This window comes from Staurois parvus, unplaced genomic scaffold (genome assembly GCF_062004578.1).
Source record: "Staurois parvus isolate SC_StPar_1 unplaced genomic scaffold, SC_StPar_1.0 ptg001133l, whole genome shotgun sequence".
Classification (NCBI taxonomy): Eukaryota; Metazoa; Chordata; class Amphibia; order Anura; family Ranidae; genus Staurois; species Staurois parvus.
Genome location: NW_028318929.1, coordinates 4243124 through 4259690, shown reverse-complemented (window position 1 = coordinate 4259690; position 16567 = coordinate 4243124). Strand labels below are relative to the sequence as shown.

The 16567-nt window shown below is 42.1% G+C and overlaps 1 protein-coding gene across 1 annotated transcript in view; it reads left to right on the top strand.

The window, feature by feature from the left end:
• The window catches only part of LOC149439366 (complement factor B-like), a 93169-nt gene that overhangs the window by 33320 nt on the left and 43282 nt on the right, over window positions 1-16567 (top strand). The window contains exon 10 of the mRNA XM_089659152.1: window positions 1364-1501. Within this exon, the coding sequence (XP_089515278.1) occupies window positions 1364-1501 (138 nt within the window). The remainder of the gene's footprint in view (window positions 1-1363; window positions 1502-16567) is intronic.

Sequence of the window (16567 nt, the reverse complement as noted above, 5' to 3'; positions counted from 1 at the left end):
TTTCTTTTATTTCCATTAAATCAGTATTTCAAAATCTTTAAATGTATTTTAAGCTTTCAAATGTTTTTTTGTTTTAACTAGGTTTTAGGCCTCATTCACACGGGTGAACTACAGTGTACACCAGGGGTGGGCAAACTTTTTGACTTGAGGGCCACAATGGGTTCATATATTGGACCCGGGGGCCGGACCAAGAGTAGATATAGTAATTCATCCCCCATAGTAATTCATCCCCCATATAGTAATTCATCCCCCATATAGTAATTCATCCCCCCTATAGTAATTCATTCCCCATATTAATTCATCCCCCATATTAATTCATCCCTCATATAGTATTTCATCCCCCATAGTACTATTCCCCCCAAGTAGTAAGCCAAGTCCCCCCTGTGTCAATTTACTTACCTTTGCTCCGCGCATTCCTCTCGCCGTGTTCCCGCGCCGTTCCGGTCTTCAGGGCGGACTGTGAGAGGAGCCTAGCTCCCCTCACGTTCGTCACGCTGCCCCGCCTACACACATCCTGACAGCCATCCTGACAGTATCACGCTCCGCGGGCCGGATTAAAAGGTCCGCCGGGCCGTAGTTTGCCCATTGCTGGTGTACACCCATGTGAGAGCTGCAGGGAAATGCACAGGTGTTCCATGCATTCCCATTCATGTCAACTGGGACACAGACTGCACAGACGTACTGTAGCTGCTCACACAGGTGTACACTGTAGCACACCTCTGAACAAGGTCATACTGTAATTATATTCCCTGTGCAGTTTGTTTGCCTTGCCTTATAAAGATGGGCTCACATGTGGCTGCAGTTTGTAGCATCATATATGATTCCCTTGTATTCATGCATTCATTCACCTAGCTTGTCCCTATTTAACAATGAGACAAGACAACTTCCTGTTTTGGGCAACACAGCATCCAATGCATGCATTGCTATCACAAATGTGGGAGTAGTGATGTAATAAAAAAAATGCAGATCTCACACTACAGACAGAGGTCATGCATTAACTTGTGGAGTGTTATATGGCATGCTTCATGTTTGAACACAAACTGCTGACCGAAATGTGAATATTAACTCTACTATAGGCTGTGTGCACAGGGCAACAAATTATGCCATGACACTACATGACCAATGCATATCTTATGTTGGTGAAACACACAAGGTGCAGGTTGGAAGGTTTGCAATGCTTCTAAGCCAGCGGTCACCAAAAGGGACTGGTTTCATGGCAGCCAATTTTTCCATTGGTCCTGGGGGAGGGGCTATGATCTTGTTGCCACTCACTAATAGGGTTTTCAAAGGAGTCTATGTGCAGGCAAATCTCTCTGTTATTGATTTGTATTTACAGAGGTCAATGTTCCTTTCTCCTGCACAGATATTTATGTGTTCGGCCTGGGTGATGATATCAGCCAGGATGAGCTCAATGATATTGCCTCCAAAAAGGATAAAGAGAAACATGTCTTCCAGATGAAAGATATAAATAAACTGAAGGAGGCTTTTGATGAGATAATTGGTGAGTAATTCTCTTAATCATCTGTATAAGGCAATATTGGCAGGAAATGATATTACATCATGCTTTTATCAAACAATAAAAAATTGCATAAAAAACGTATCCAGAATTCTCAACAATACATGCATGCATGTTTTTTCTCTTAGAAAATGTTATAAGTATAGAAAGATAAGTACAGTACCCGTTGATCCTGTCAAAAATCTACTGATCTAATTTCCTGGCGTGATCTGACAACACTTCCCTTTACAGCACTGAAATCCCAAGCAGTGTTGTCAGCCCTGTCCAAGCCTCTAAGCTGGACTACAGAACATCTTGTTCATTCATCTTATTGCGATTTGCGGATTGAAATTGCACCTGAAATCGCATCTAATGAATGTGAATGTCAGTGTCTTAACCACTTCAATACCGGGCACTTTTACCTACCGTATTTTTCGCCGCATAAGACGCACTTTTTCTTCCCCAATACTGGGGGGGAAAAGTTGGTGCGTCTTATACGACGAATAGAGAGAGAATCCGTCAGGCGCGGCCACGGCCGTAGGAAAGGCCGCAGCTTTGGCCTATCTCTGGAGCGGTCGGCCATCTTAGTACACCCGGCGGTGCGCGCTGACGTCATCACCCCCTCTGCTCGTGGATCAGCCCTGAAGACCGGAACGGCGCGGGAACACGGCGAGAGGAACGCGCAGAGCAAAGGTAAGTGAATTGACACAATATGGGGAATGAATTACTATAGGGGGGATGAATTACTATAGGGGGCATGAATTACTATGGGGGATGAATTACTATATGGGGGATGAATTACTATAGGGGGCATGAATTACTATGGGGGATGAATTACTATAGGGGATGAATTACTATGGAGGATGAATTACTATATGGGGGATGAATTACTATAGGGGGGATGAATTACTATATGGGGGATGAATTACTATAGGGGGCATGAATTACTATGGGGGATGAATTACTATAGGGGATGAATTACTATATGGGGGATGAATTACTATATGGGGGATGAATTACTATATGTATTGGGTTCAGAATCTTTTTTTTCTAGATTTTCCTCCTTTAAAATTGGGTGCGTCTTATATTCCGGAGCGTCTTATATGGCGAAAAATACGGTACTTCCTTCCCAGGCCAATTTTCAGCTTTCAGTGCTGTCACACTTTGAATGACAATTGCGCGGTCATGCAACACTGTCCCATACAGCATTTTATCATTTTGAACACACAAATAGTGCTTTCTAATATGTATTTAATCACTACTGTTTTTTTTTTAATTTTCTGGTAAATACTGTATACAAAAAAGACAGAAAATTATGAAAAAAAACACGTTTCTCTTTGTTTCTGCTATAAAATTTTGCAAATAAATAATCATTCCTCATAAGTCTAGGACAAAATGTATTATGCTACATTTCCTTGGTGAAAATAACTCAAATTAATGTATATTATTTAGTCTGTAGAAACGTTATAGAGTCCACAAGCTATGGTATAGATCTGAAAATTGATCAATCCTGATGTACGGACGGCTGATATAATATTTTGAGTCCCAAAAATTCAAGGACAGCACAAATACCCCCCAAATTACCACTTTTTGGAAAGTAGATAATCCAAGGTATTTAATGAGGCATGGTAATTTTGTAATTTTTTTTTGGAAAATTAAGACTTTTTTTAAACCTTTTTTTTTCCCAGTTTTTTGTTTACACACTGTCACCAGTGCAGTACAGCGTCATCATATAACTAGTGTGGTGGCGATCAGGGATACTGACTGGTGACAGTATGCAAAAAAAATAAATAAAAATTTTTACACATTATCATTGCTTATTCCAGTGAATTTCACGGTTATAAAAATGAAAGACATTCATTCAGTATTTACTATTGTGTGTGATTGGCCACAGCTAATCACATGGAACAGATGGGCTGTGATTGGTCCTGTCTGTACTATGTGATCACTGTGACCAATCACAGAGATAAACAAAATAGTACACAATGGATGGCATGAATGAACATCATCGATTGTGTACAATTGCCATGTGATCTGCTGTGAATGGTCACAGTGATCACATGGTACCGGCACCAACCGATACACTGATTGACTGGTGACAATGATCGACTGGTGACAAAACTATTTTATTGGGGCCACACACCTTGCCTTTGACACCTGTCCCGACACTGACGTATGAGATATTTTGAGGAGAATAGCATTGGGTGTTGATTATCCTCCACCAGCTCTTTACAACACACTTTTCTCCTTACTAAGATTCAGTCCAGAAGGCAAACAGAGGAGCCACTGCACTCACGTTGCAAGGCTTTGCACACATGTAAATCCAGTCCTTAGGAGGGTTCCATTCCACAGTGGGCCCCAAGATACGCCATGTATCAAGCTACCTCTACCTACAAAACCTCCATCACCAACCTTCATCGACCCCTCTGCTGAACTGGCTGCACCTCCATCTTGGCACTCCTTACTTCATAACCTCAAGGGTTAACTAGAATTGAATGCTTTGTTCCCCAATTCTCCAATACACTGTAAAGCACACTCTCTTGCAAAGTAATTCAGACCAGACAACTTCTCTTAATTGAACAAACTAATTGTATTTATAGTTCTTTTACATTTACCAAGTACTTTCAGTGCAACAGCCAGCAATATCTTTACAGCCTTATTCTCCCTTGCTAAGTACACTAGACCAGGCTTTAGCTGTGCTGTGCTGTCCATACCTGACAAAACATACATATCCCAAAAAAGTATACATAACACAGTGATGGTTTTGCTTTGTTCCGTTTGAGTGTTGATGCATACCACTTTCAAAGTCGTGGATCCAACTGGGAACACCAGAAGGAGAGTCGGCCATTGTAGTTATTGATACCTTTTAAAAATTATATTCAATTGTATATTTACACAATCCTATACCTATTGTTGATCCAGGGGAAGGCAACAAAATCTCAATATAGCATGATCCAATTTGCTCCTGCAGGGGAAGAAATTCCTTCCTGATCCCCCAAGTGGCAATTGGATAATCCCTGGATCAACTTTACCTATAAATATTAGTATCCAGTTATATTTTGTGTACCTAGGAATTAATCCAGGCCTTTTTTTTAAACAATCTACTGAGCTAGCCAGAACCAACTCTTGAGGGAGTCTATTCCACATTTTCACCGCTCTTACTGTGAAAAAGCCTTTCCGTGTTTGGAGGGTAAATCTCTTTTCCTCCAGACGTGAAGAGTTCCCTCTTGTCCTCTGTCATGACCACAAGGTGAATTGCTCTACACCGAGTTCACTATATGAACCACTGATGTATTTATACATGTTGATCATATCCCCCCTTATGTATTATACATGGAGATCATATCCCCCCTTATGTATTATACATGGAGATCATATCCCCCCTTATGTATTATACATGGTGATCATATCCCCCCTTATGTATTATACATGGAGATCATATCCCCCCCTTATGTATTATACATGGAGATCATATCCCCCCTTATGTATTATACATGGAGATCATATCCCCCCTTATGTATTTATATATGGAGATCATATCCCCCCTTATGTATTTATATATGGAGATCATATCCCCCTTATGTATTATACATGGAGATCATATCCCCCCTTATGTATTATACATGGAGATCATATCCCCTCTTATGTATTATACATGGAGATCATATCCCCCCTTATGTTTTATACATGGAGATCATATCCCCTCTTATGTATTATACATGGAGATCATATCCCCCCTTATGTATTATACATGGAGATCATATCCCCCTTATGTATTATACATGGAGATTAGAGATGAGCGAATCGAACCAGGCGAAGTGGAATTCGTTTCGAATTTCAGGAAAAATTTGATTCGCGGCGAATCCGAATATTAGCATACTTCGGGTGCGCGAATCGAATTTTCCCCGATCAGCCGGCAAAAACTGTCCCTGCAGAGAGCTCCGCTATTTCTGACAGTTCTCTGACAGTTCCTTCACATTTACAGCGGTTGAAACATTGTATCTATTTGTTTCCATTTAGGATACAGATGTTTTTATTCGGAAACAGATACAATGTTTCAACCGCTGTAAATGTGAAGGAACTGTCAGAGAACTGTCAGAAATAGCGGAGCTCTCTGCAGATACACTTTTTGCTGTACTGGAATACTTCTTCTTTTCATTCTTCTTTTCATTCTTCTCATTCTTCTTGAAAAGAAGAATGAGAAGAAGAATGAAAAGAAGAATGAAAAGAAGAATGAAAAGAAGAATGAGAAGAAGAATGAGAAGAAGAATGAGAAGAAGAATGAGAAGAAGAATGAGAAGAAGAATGAGAAGAAGAATGAGAAGAAGAATGAGAAGAAGAATGAGAAGAAGAATGAAAAGAAGAATGAGAAGAAGAATGAGAAGAAGAATGAGAAGAAGAATGAGAAGAAGAATGAAAAGAAGAATGAAAAGAAGAATGAAAAGAAGAAGAATGAAAAGAAGAAGAAGCATGAAAATAAGAAGAAGAAGCATGAAAATAAGAAGAAGAAGAATCTTTTCATTCTTCTCATTCTTCTCATTCTTCTTTTCATTCCTCTTTTCATTCTTCTTCTTTTCATTCTTATTCTTCTTTTCATTCTTCTTGTTCTTCTTTTCATTCTTCTTGTTCTTCTTTTCATTCTTCTTCTTCTTTTCATTCTTCTCATTCTTCTTCTTCTTTTCATTCTTCTTTTCATTCTTCTTTTCATTCTTCTTCTTCTTTTCATTCTTCTTCTTCTTTTCATTCTTCTTCTTTTCATTCTTCTTCATTCTTCTTTTCATTCTTCTTTTCATTCTTCTTCTTCTTCTCATTCTTCTTTTCATTCTTCTTTTCATTCTTCTTTTCATTCTTCTTTTCATTCTTCTTTTCATTCTTTTCATTCTTCTTCTTCTTCTTCTTTTCTTTTCATTTGCTCGCTTTAGAAACCACAGCTTGGCATTGCATGCCATTACTAAGCTTGTGCTCTACCAGAACCCCCAGATCCTTCTCCACCATTGATTCCCCCAGTTGTACCCCCCCTAGTATGTATGATGCATGCATATTCTTAGCCCCCAAGTGCATAATCTTACATTTATCAACATTAAACCTCATTTGCTACATAGTTGCCCAATTACACAGAGCATCGAGGTCGGCTTGTAAATTGGAGACATCCTGTAAGGACGTTATTCCACTGCACAGCTTGGTGTCATCTGCAAAGACTGAAATGGGATTTTTAATCTCAGACCCTATATTGTTTATAAATATATTAAAAAGTAAGGGTCCCAACACTGAACCTTGGGGTACCCCACTAATAACACTGAACCTTGGGGTACACCACTGACAACCCTAGACCATTCAGAGTATAAATCATTAACCAGAACTCTCTGAATACGATCTTTTAGCCAGTTTTCTATCCATTTACATAACGATTTTTCCAAGCCTGTAGACTTTACCTTACACATTAGCCGTGTGTGGGGAACTGTGTCAAACGCTTTTGCAAAATCCAAGTATACCACGTCCACCGCCACCCCTCTGTCCAAGTATACCACGTCCACCGCCCACCCCTCTGTCCAAGTATACCACGTCCACCGCCACCCCTGTTCAAGGTTTTGCTCGCCTCCTCTTAAAAAGAAATCAGATTTGTTTGACAACTTCTGTCTTTCATGAATCCATGCGGTCTGTTGCTTAAAATATTTTTTTCCAGCAAAAACTCATCTATGTGTTTTTTTATTAAACTCTCCAGTATCTTCCCAACTATAGAAGTTAAACTAACAGTTCTATAATTACTTGGTAAAGATTTTGACCCCTTTTTAAACATTGGCACTACATTGGCCTTACGCCAATCCAGTGGTACTATGCCAGTCATTAAAGAGTCTCTAAAAATTAGAAATAATGGCTTTGAAATGACAGCTCAATTCTTTAAGGACCCGTGGGTGTATGCCATCCAGTCCAGGTGCTTTATTCACCTTTATTCTGTCTAAATATTTTTGGATCATATTAATTGTGAGCCAATGTGGATCATCTGGAGCTGTGTCAATACCACGCCCATTATGGACAAGAGCTCCCCCATGCTCCTTTGTATAGACAGAGCTGAAGGAAGAAGGTATTTAATAAATTTACCTTATCTTTGTACCCAGTCACCCACTCTAGATTATTTTGTAAAGGGCCTACATGTTCGGACCTGACCTTTTTACTATTAATATATTTGAAGAATTTTTTGGGGTTCTGCTATCCTTTGCAATCTGTCGTTCGTTTTCAATTTTTATGGCCTTTATTTCCTGTTTGCATATTCTGTTACATTCTTTGTAATGATTAAACGATGATATAGTGTGCCTTCAGTTTTATATTTAATAAAAGCTCTTTTCTTATTATCTATAGCTTTTTTAACTTTGGCCGTAAGCCACATAGGTTTGATTTTTAGCCTTTTAAACTTGTTGCCCATGGGAATATATTTTTCATTGCATTCACATACAATTTTCCATTTCTGTATTGTGTTCATCGATGCCAATATTCCCTCCCAGTCTAAGCCTTGGAGAGCAGCTCTCAGCCTTGGAAAATTAGCTCTCTTAAAGTTGAGCGTTTTTATTTTTCCCGCATGTGCTTGCTGTTTACAGCTAACAATAAATGAAATCATGTTATGGTCACTGCTACCCAGATGTTTTTTTATATGGACATTCATAATAAGCTCTGTATGGTTTGAGATTACCAGGTCCAGCAGAGAATCATTCCTAGTTAGGGCCTCTATGAACTGTACCATAAAATTGTCCTGTAGTAGGTTTATAAATGTTTGCCCTTTAACTGTTCATGCAGTACCATTACTCCAGTCAATTTCCAGGTAGTTAAAAAACCCCATTATTATCACGGTCCCAGCCCTTGCAGCCCTTTCGATCTGTGCAAGGAGTGGAGTCTCCACCTCCTCATTAACACTGGGAGGCTTATAACAATGCCAATGATTACCTTTGTAGTACGCATCCCCATGTGCAGTTCCACCCATAATGCTTCAGCCTCATCACACTCCCCATCAACTAGGTCCTCTTTCACACTCACTCTGAGATCACTTCTCACATAGAGACAGACACCACCACCTTTCCTTTTTCCCCTGTCTCTCTGAAAGAGAACATAGCCAGGAATATTAATGGTCCAGTCATGTGAAGAATAAAGCCAAGCTTCAGTAATACTAATTAAATCATAATTCTCTTCATGCACCAAAACTTCCAACTCACCTATTTTGCTTGGCAGACTTCTGGCATTGGTGAACAAACACTTTAATTCATTAACACCTTGTGCACACTTATTTTGCATATTTTTTGTTTTCATACAAATGGTACCAATTCCACTGGTTGTTTGTAACATGGGAACCTTCTTACTATCTGCCTTGGCCCTCCCCCCATCTTTCCCCATTCCACCCACCAATAAGAACTGACCCCTATCTGATCTGTCTACCCCATTATAATCTAATTCTCCCTCCCCCCTCGATCCTAGTTTAAATATTCCTCCAACCTCCCCATAAACATCTCCCGCAGCACAGCAGAACCCTTTCCATTTAGGTGCAAACCATCTCTAGCTTATAGGTTGCACCCCAATGAAAGTCAGCCCAGTGCTCTAGAAACCAAAATCCTTCCCTCTTACACCAGGTCTTTAGCCATGCATTGAGTTCTCTAATCTCTCCGTCTTTCCTGAGTTGCGCATGGCACAGGTAATATTTCAGGAGAATATCACCTTGGCGATCCTTCCCTTCAACTTGCAGCCTAGTTCTTGAAATTGATTCTTAAGGAGCCTTCACCTTCCATGTATTCTGTCATTGGTTCCAACATGGACCAAGACAGCTGGGTCATGCCCAGCTCCTCCCAGTAATTTATCAACCCAGTCCACCACATGCTGAACCCTAGCACCAGGGAGACATCAAACCATTTGCTTGGGGCGATCCTGGCAACAAATTATTTTTCAATGTTCGGATTATAGAATCCCCTACTACTACCACCAACTGTCTAGGCCTTTCTGCACTACCCTCACCACCCCTCCCAGATGGTCTGCCCTCCCGGCTGTTAGGGATAGCAGTGGCATCCAGGGCTGCCACCCCTGAGCTTGCACCCCCACACCTTCACACAACTTGGTAAATCTGTTTGACTGCACAAACCCAGGGCTGGCCTTCCTTTTCTGTGAGCCCCTACCACTCCCTCTCACTACAGTAACCCATCTTCCTACCTGATAATCCTGACTAGCCCCTCCGCCCTTCACATCAATCCCATTAGCTACCTGCTCCGGGAGCAGAAGACCCCTTTCAAGGTTCACAGTTCTGCCTAGTGTTGCAATTTGCTCCTCCAGATCTCTAACGTGATTATCCAGAAGGGCAACCCGCTCACATCTGTCACAGCGGTATCCATCCTGGAGTTGTTGCTCCATTGTTGCATACATGCGGCACACTGTGCACTGCACAAAACCTTCAACCCTGCTAGAACTCATTATCCCATTTACAATAGTAATATTACTAATAGGAAATATCAGATGTCACTTACAGATTAGTAGACTCATTTTATAATCTCCTGTTTCCAACTCCGGTTTTTTAACTCCACTTATCAAATGTCCACTTGGTCAAAGGTCCAGCAAGCAAAATACAGGCAAGCTCAATGATGAGCAAACTCAGAGTGAGCTCTACAGCAAGTTATATAATACCTGCAGCACCTGTGACCAATTAGCCCCTCCCCTTAATTAGCAGACTGATGGAAGAGAAAAAAAAATGCGATTTAAAAAGTGACAGAAAAAAGTGATTTAAAAAAGTAAAAGCGTTTAGCAAGATTTTTGCCTTTTACCACGTGATCAGCTGTGTCCAATGACACAGCAAATCATGGAGTAAATACAGTTGCAGGTTATTGGCAGCACTTTCCTCACGCTGTCATAGCGTGAAGAAAGTACTGCTGATAACTGGCAGCTGTCACAAAGCAGAATGGCACTGATGATGCAGATGCACCCAGCAGTGGCACACAGCAGTGCCTCCCATCAGTGTTGTCTAGCAGTTGCGCCCATCAGTGCCATAAGTCAGTGCCCCCGTCAGTGTCACCCATCAGTGCCCATCATTGCTGCATATCAGTGCCTCCTCATCAATGCCCACCAGTGCTGCATCAGTACCACCTCATCAGTGCAGCCTATCAGTGCCCATCAGTGCTTCCTATCCATGTCACCTCATCAGTACCCATCAGTGCTGCCTATCAGTGCCCATCAGTGCTTCCTATCCATGTCACCTCATCAGTACCCATCAGTGCTGCCTATCAGTGCAGTCTCATCAGCACACATCAGTGAAGGAGAAAAATTACCTGTTTGCAAAATTTTATAATAGAAACAAAAACTTTTTTTTTCAAATTTTTTGCTCTTTTTTTTGTTTATAGTGCAAAAAATAAAACACCCAGTGGTGATTAAATACCACCAAAAGAAAGCTCTATTTCTGTGAAAAAAATGATAAACGTTTCATATGGGTACAATGTTGCATGACCGCACAATTGTCATTCAAAATGCGACAGCGCTGAAAGCTGAAAATTGGCCTGGGCATGAAGGGGGTATAAGTGCCCAGTAGGCAAGTGGTTAAAGGTGTTGTGACTTTTAACTAAACAGTCTTTAAAAGAACGTAACCGTTTAAAAGTAATTTCTGGAGGTTTAACATATTTTTGGATTGTAGGATCATCGAACAGTGGCCAATATTTTTTGATAATATGTCTCACCTGTTTGCGTTGCTTTGAAAGTTTAGGAATTATTCTAACAGGCTTTTTGATATATATATCATAGAATTGCGATTTTGTTGTTTAGCTCGATTAAATGCTTTTTTCCAAGCAGTTTTGGCTATAGCCTGTATAGCGTAATCGTTCATAGAGGTCATTAGCTTCCGCCTGGAAGTCCTCATTTCTACTATAATTTTGTCTCAAATGAAGATACTGTCTGTAAGGGATACACATTTTTAAAGGTTCTGGATGGGAGCTTGAAGAATAGTGTTTCCTGCAGAGGGCTTTCTGAACAAAGAAGAGCTCAGGGAGCCATCAGTATTCTCAAAAATGTGTACACCTATAAACGTTATAATTTTCTGATGACAGCTCTTGGTGAATTTCAAAATAAAGTCATTCTCACAAAGAATATCAATAAATGTAGACAATTCCTCATGAGTACTGAACCATAAAAGCAGTATATCATCAATAGAGCGATGCCAGGTGACAATCAGAATAAGATAAAAATATCATCATGGGCTAAAAGAGGTTGCTCCCACCCCCCCAGGTACAGGCTGGCATATGATGGGGCACACCTAGTCCCCATTGCCACCCCCCTGCAAACTGGAGGTAGTGGGAGCGTCCAAACATAAAAATATTCCTTGTGAGTATAAACTTCAACAGTTCCAAAACAAACTTATTATATCGGTGAGCTGACTTCATGCCAAGTATTAGCAATAACTTGGAGTCCTTTATTATGCGGAATGGTATTATATAAATTTTTAACATCAATGGCTACTAGCCAGGTATCTTGAGGTATAAGTAGTCCTTCAATAATTCTAAGTAGATCAATGGTGATCCTTTGAAAGAGGTAGTTTTTTGTGTGTAAATTAAGGTTGCCTTTAAAATCCCTCCAAATGTCAGAAAAAATTCCTTATACTAAGTAGATCTATGGTATCCTTAACAAAGGAGAAAAGGGATTGGACATGAGGACTGGTATAGTCGTCAACCAAGCGACTAGCATTTTCTGTGAAACATCCACACCCTGAAACAATTGGACATCCTGGGGGATCTGTTATGGATTTATGTATTTTGGGCAAAGAAAAAAGGTTTGGATTTTAGGTTCTTTCACAAATAGAAATGGCCATATATCTTTATCTATAATATTAGAATGGTAAGCTGTGTTAATAAGGAATTTAGGGTAAAAAAAAAAAAGTTGACAAGGTTTTGACGAGAGTGGTGTAGTAGGTCTGTTAAGCATTGTGGAGACCGGAATTGTATTTCAGAAGGGCAGATTTGTAGAGGGTAAAGTCGTGCAGTGATTTAATTTTCCGCCATGCTTGTTCAAGGCTGCATGTCTTGAGAGTTCTGCTGTCATCTGTTTGCCAGGGTTGTAGCAGGCGAGGCAGAGGTGTAATTAAAACCTTCAGGGCCCTGGTGCAAGAAATCATGGAGGGCCCCCCTGACCCCCCCCTTCCCTCTGAGCCCGGGGGCCCTTTACTTGAGTCATGGTCCCTTTATTACTGTTCCACAGCAGAACTGTTTCACATGTTCAGCGGGCCCTCTTCCTGCCGCTCTGATGTGAGAAGAAACCCTGCAGACACTGGTGTAAGTAGAACTCTGATATAACCAGAGCCCCCAATTACATCAAAGTTCCCATAATTCCCCTTTAATCAGGGTTCCTAGAACACCCCTTACATAAGAGTCAGCAGACTCCCCCTACATCAGAGTCCACAGAGCCCCCCACCATCAAAGTCTGCAGAGCCCCCTACACCAGAGTCCGCAGAGCCCCCCACCATCACAGTCTGCAGACTCCCTCACCTTCACAGTGCAGACCCTCCTATATAAAAGAGATTGCAGAGCCTGCCACCATCATAATCTGCAGGGCTCCCCAGCATCAGATTCCGCAGAACCTCCCACCATCAGATTCCACAGAGCCCCCCAAAATCAGAGTCCACAAAGCCCCCTTACATCAGAGTCCAATGAACCCCTCACCATCAGAATCCGCAGAGCCCCCCTATATCAGAGTCCACAGAATTTCCACTTACAATGTAAGGGAGATCTCTGTAGAGTCTGGAATGTAAATGGGAACTCTGATGTAAGGTTGTCTGTGCTCACCAAAGCCCCCCACCATCAGAGTCCACAGAGTACCCCTTACATCAGAGCCCCTCCTTCATTATTGTACTGAGAGGCAGGAGAGGGGAGGGAGGGGGGTGACTTTATTCACAGGATGCATAGATGGGCTGTCAGCAATGTTCCTCTTTCTTCTGCATCTCTTCAGTTCAAACTTCCCTGGCTCTGCTCCACCTCCTCCCGCCCTCTCCTCCTGTGTCTGCCCCGCCCACTTCCTGCCCGTACATCACCTTCACTGATACACTGCAAGGGAGTGTAGGTGGGAAGTGGGTGGAGCAGACACATGAGGAGAGGGCAGGAGGAGGAACAGGGTCAGCACTTTCTCCTCTCCAGTTCATGTGGAGGGAGGAGGGGGAAACTGTCAGCGCTGGCTCTTGGCTGTGTGTGAGAGAATCTAACCTTAGAGCCCTGCAGTCAGCAACATCCCTGGGGAGACACAGTCTGGGTTCTTGGGCCCTCCCCTTCCCCACAGTGGCAGAACTTCAGGGCCTGGTCGCAAGTGTGACTTTTGCGACCCTGGTAGTTCCGCCACTGAGGCGAGGCCTAGTTTTGTGTGTAGAGAGAGAAGCAAGTGTGTCCAGGGAGAATGACAGTTTGTTGTAGGCAGAAGTGGCCAGGTCTTGGTAGGATAGGGGTGCAATTTTATCATAAAGGCAGTCAGTAGTTGGATGAACAAGGGAAGAGTTGAGGTGGTGAAGGTTCCTTCGGGGTAACCGGTTTCAGGTTGGGGGCATGGGAGGTAGGAGACAGGGAAGTGTGAAAGTGCTAAGGCTGTAATCGGAGAAAGGAAAAGGGTGTTGGAGAGGTTGCAGGAGTGCAGAGGTGGGAGAATACAGTCGACGGTGTTGCCATTGGAGTGAGTGGTGGTTTTTGCCCATTGTATTAGGTTAAAAGAGGAGGTTAAGTTGAGTAGTTGAGAAGTGGCTGAGGTGTTAACATTGGTTGGAATGCTAAAGTCACCGAGGATGATGGCGGGTACTTTAGAGGAGAGAAGGTACTTTAGCTATGCAGAGAAATCATCAAGAAAGCATGACACAGGACCTGGATGCCAGTAAATTACTGTAATGCTCAAACTGGAGAAAAAAAGATCACTTCAAAAGAACAGAGGTAAAGAGAGGAAGGTGTAGGAAGAACCTGGAAGGTGTTTTGTGGGGAGAGCAGAAGTCCAACTCCACCCCATTTTCCTCTGCTGGGTCTGGGTGAGTCCAGAGGAGGCCACCATGAGAGAGGGCAGCTGGAGAGGCAGTGTCAGATTCCTGGAGCCAGGTTTTGGTAATAGCAAGTAGATTGAGGGAGTTTGAGAGGAAAAGGACATGGACAGATGCAAGTTTGTTAGAGACTGAGCAGGCATTCCAGAGGGCACACATAAGAGGGGGACTGACTTGAGGAAACAGAGGGATTGAGATAAGAGAATGAGGGGTATGGCTGCTACCAGAGAGGGTAGACTGCCAATTCTGGGGGGTAAGAGTAAGCTGGTGGAGGGCCAGGGTTTCGAGCAATATTCCCAGAAGTTAGGAGTAGTAGGTGGGTGAAGGCGGTAAGGTGTGAATGGGATTTATGGGCAGATGCTGGAGTGAATTTAAAGTTGTGACATTGCATGGACTCAAAAAGGAGCAGGAGTTGAAAAGTGCAGTAATATTGAGAGGGCAAAAGTGAGGGAGATATATACGGGTTGTGGGGTAAAGGGGAGAGTAAAGAAATGTGATTGCCAGGAGAGAGAGCAGTATTGCAAAGAAGGACATTAGTATGAGCATGTTGGAGGGGGAAAAGAAGGCAGAGGGAGAGAGAAAAGATAAAAGGAAGCTTCCAGACAACTTGGCATGGACCACCAATGCTTACATACATTCTTTTGTAGAAGTGCCTTAGTTCTGTTTTGAAACTGCCAGGCACTTAGCAAAAAAATGGCACATTGAACAAGAAGTGGCAAGCCTAACCCCACAAGCCATCCTAACAGTTGAACTAAATTTATACAGGCATGGGGTAGGGAAAGTTAAACAAGTATTGAATTAAGAGCTAATAAAATAGACACATGGTAAAAGTGGAGGTTTTCTGCCCTCAACAGATTGCAAATAATAAATTCAGTTCCTCTAATCTTTCTTCATAGCTGAGCTCCTCCATGCCTCTTATCAGTTTGGTTGCCCTTCTCTGTACTTTCTCCAGTACCCCAATGTTCTTTTAGTGAATTGGTGCCCAAAACTAAACTGCATATTCCAGATGAGGTCTTACAAATGATTTGTACCGGGGGAAATGATATCTCTCTCTCTGGAGTCTATAGTTCTCCTGATACAAGAAAGAATTTTACTCACTTTGGAAACTGCTAATGGGCATTGCAAGCTATTATTAAAGTGGTTCTAGATCCTCAAGGTGTTTTACCTGAATGCATTCTATGCATTAACCTTCTGTCACAAACTCACCCCCCCCCCTTATACTTACCTGAGCTACATTGCGTTCCAGCGCTGTGCACGAGAGCTGCGGCTCTCCTGACTTTGTCCTTCCCAGGCAGATCGATAGCAGCGGAAGCCATTGGCTCCTGCTCCTGTCATTCAGCTCCAGTGACGAGGGAACGAGGGTGGGGCCAATTTCCACTGTCTGCGTCAATGGACGTAGCATCGGGAGCAAGCCCAAGAGTGCCCCCATGGTAACCAGTTTTCTATTGGGGGCAATGAACACAGAGGAGGAGCCAGGAGCACTGGTGGGGACCCGAGAAAAGGAGGAGCAGGTAAGTATAGATTTTTTTTTCCCTTTACAACCACTTTAAGCCTTTGATCTACCAGAACACCCAGATCCTTCTCCACCATTGATTCCCCCAGTTGTACTCCCCCCTAGAATGTATGATGCATGCATATTTTTAGTCCCCAAGTGCATAAGTGGAGTGAGAGACCACATTTAAAGGCAAACTGTTTTTCTCAAGAACATGTTATATACATTTGTGCAGTGATATTGCAGCACATTATTTGTATGGACTGCAACACAAGTCATGTTTGATAAAAAGTTTCTTATTTAACCGCTTCCCAACCGCCCTATAGCAGAACTATATACATACACACACACATACATACATATATGTATATAAATATATACATACACACATATATACACACACACACTTGTGTTCAAAATAATAGCAGTCAGACATCACTAACCTGATCAATCACTGTTTTTGGTAGAAATTATATTTCTACGTGGCAAATAATTTACTAGCAGGTGTAGTAGAGTAATAGAAATCCAACAGACCCAACAGTCATGACATGCATGCTGCTGATTCTCTGTA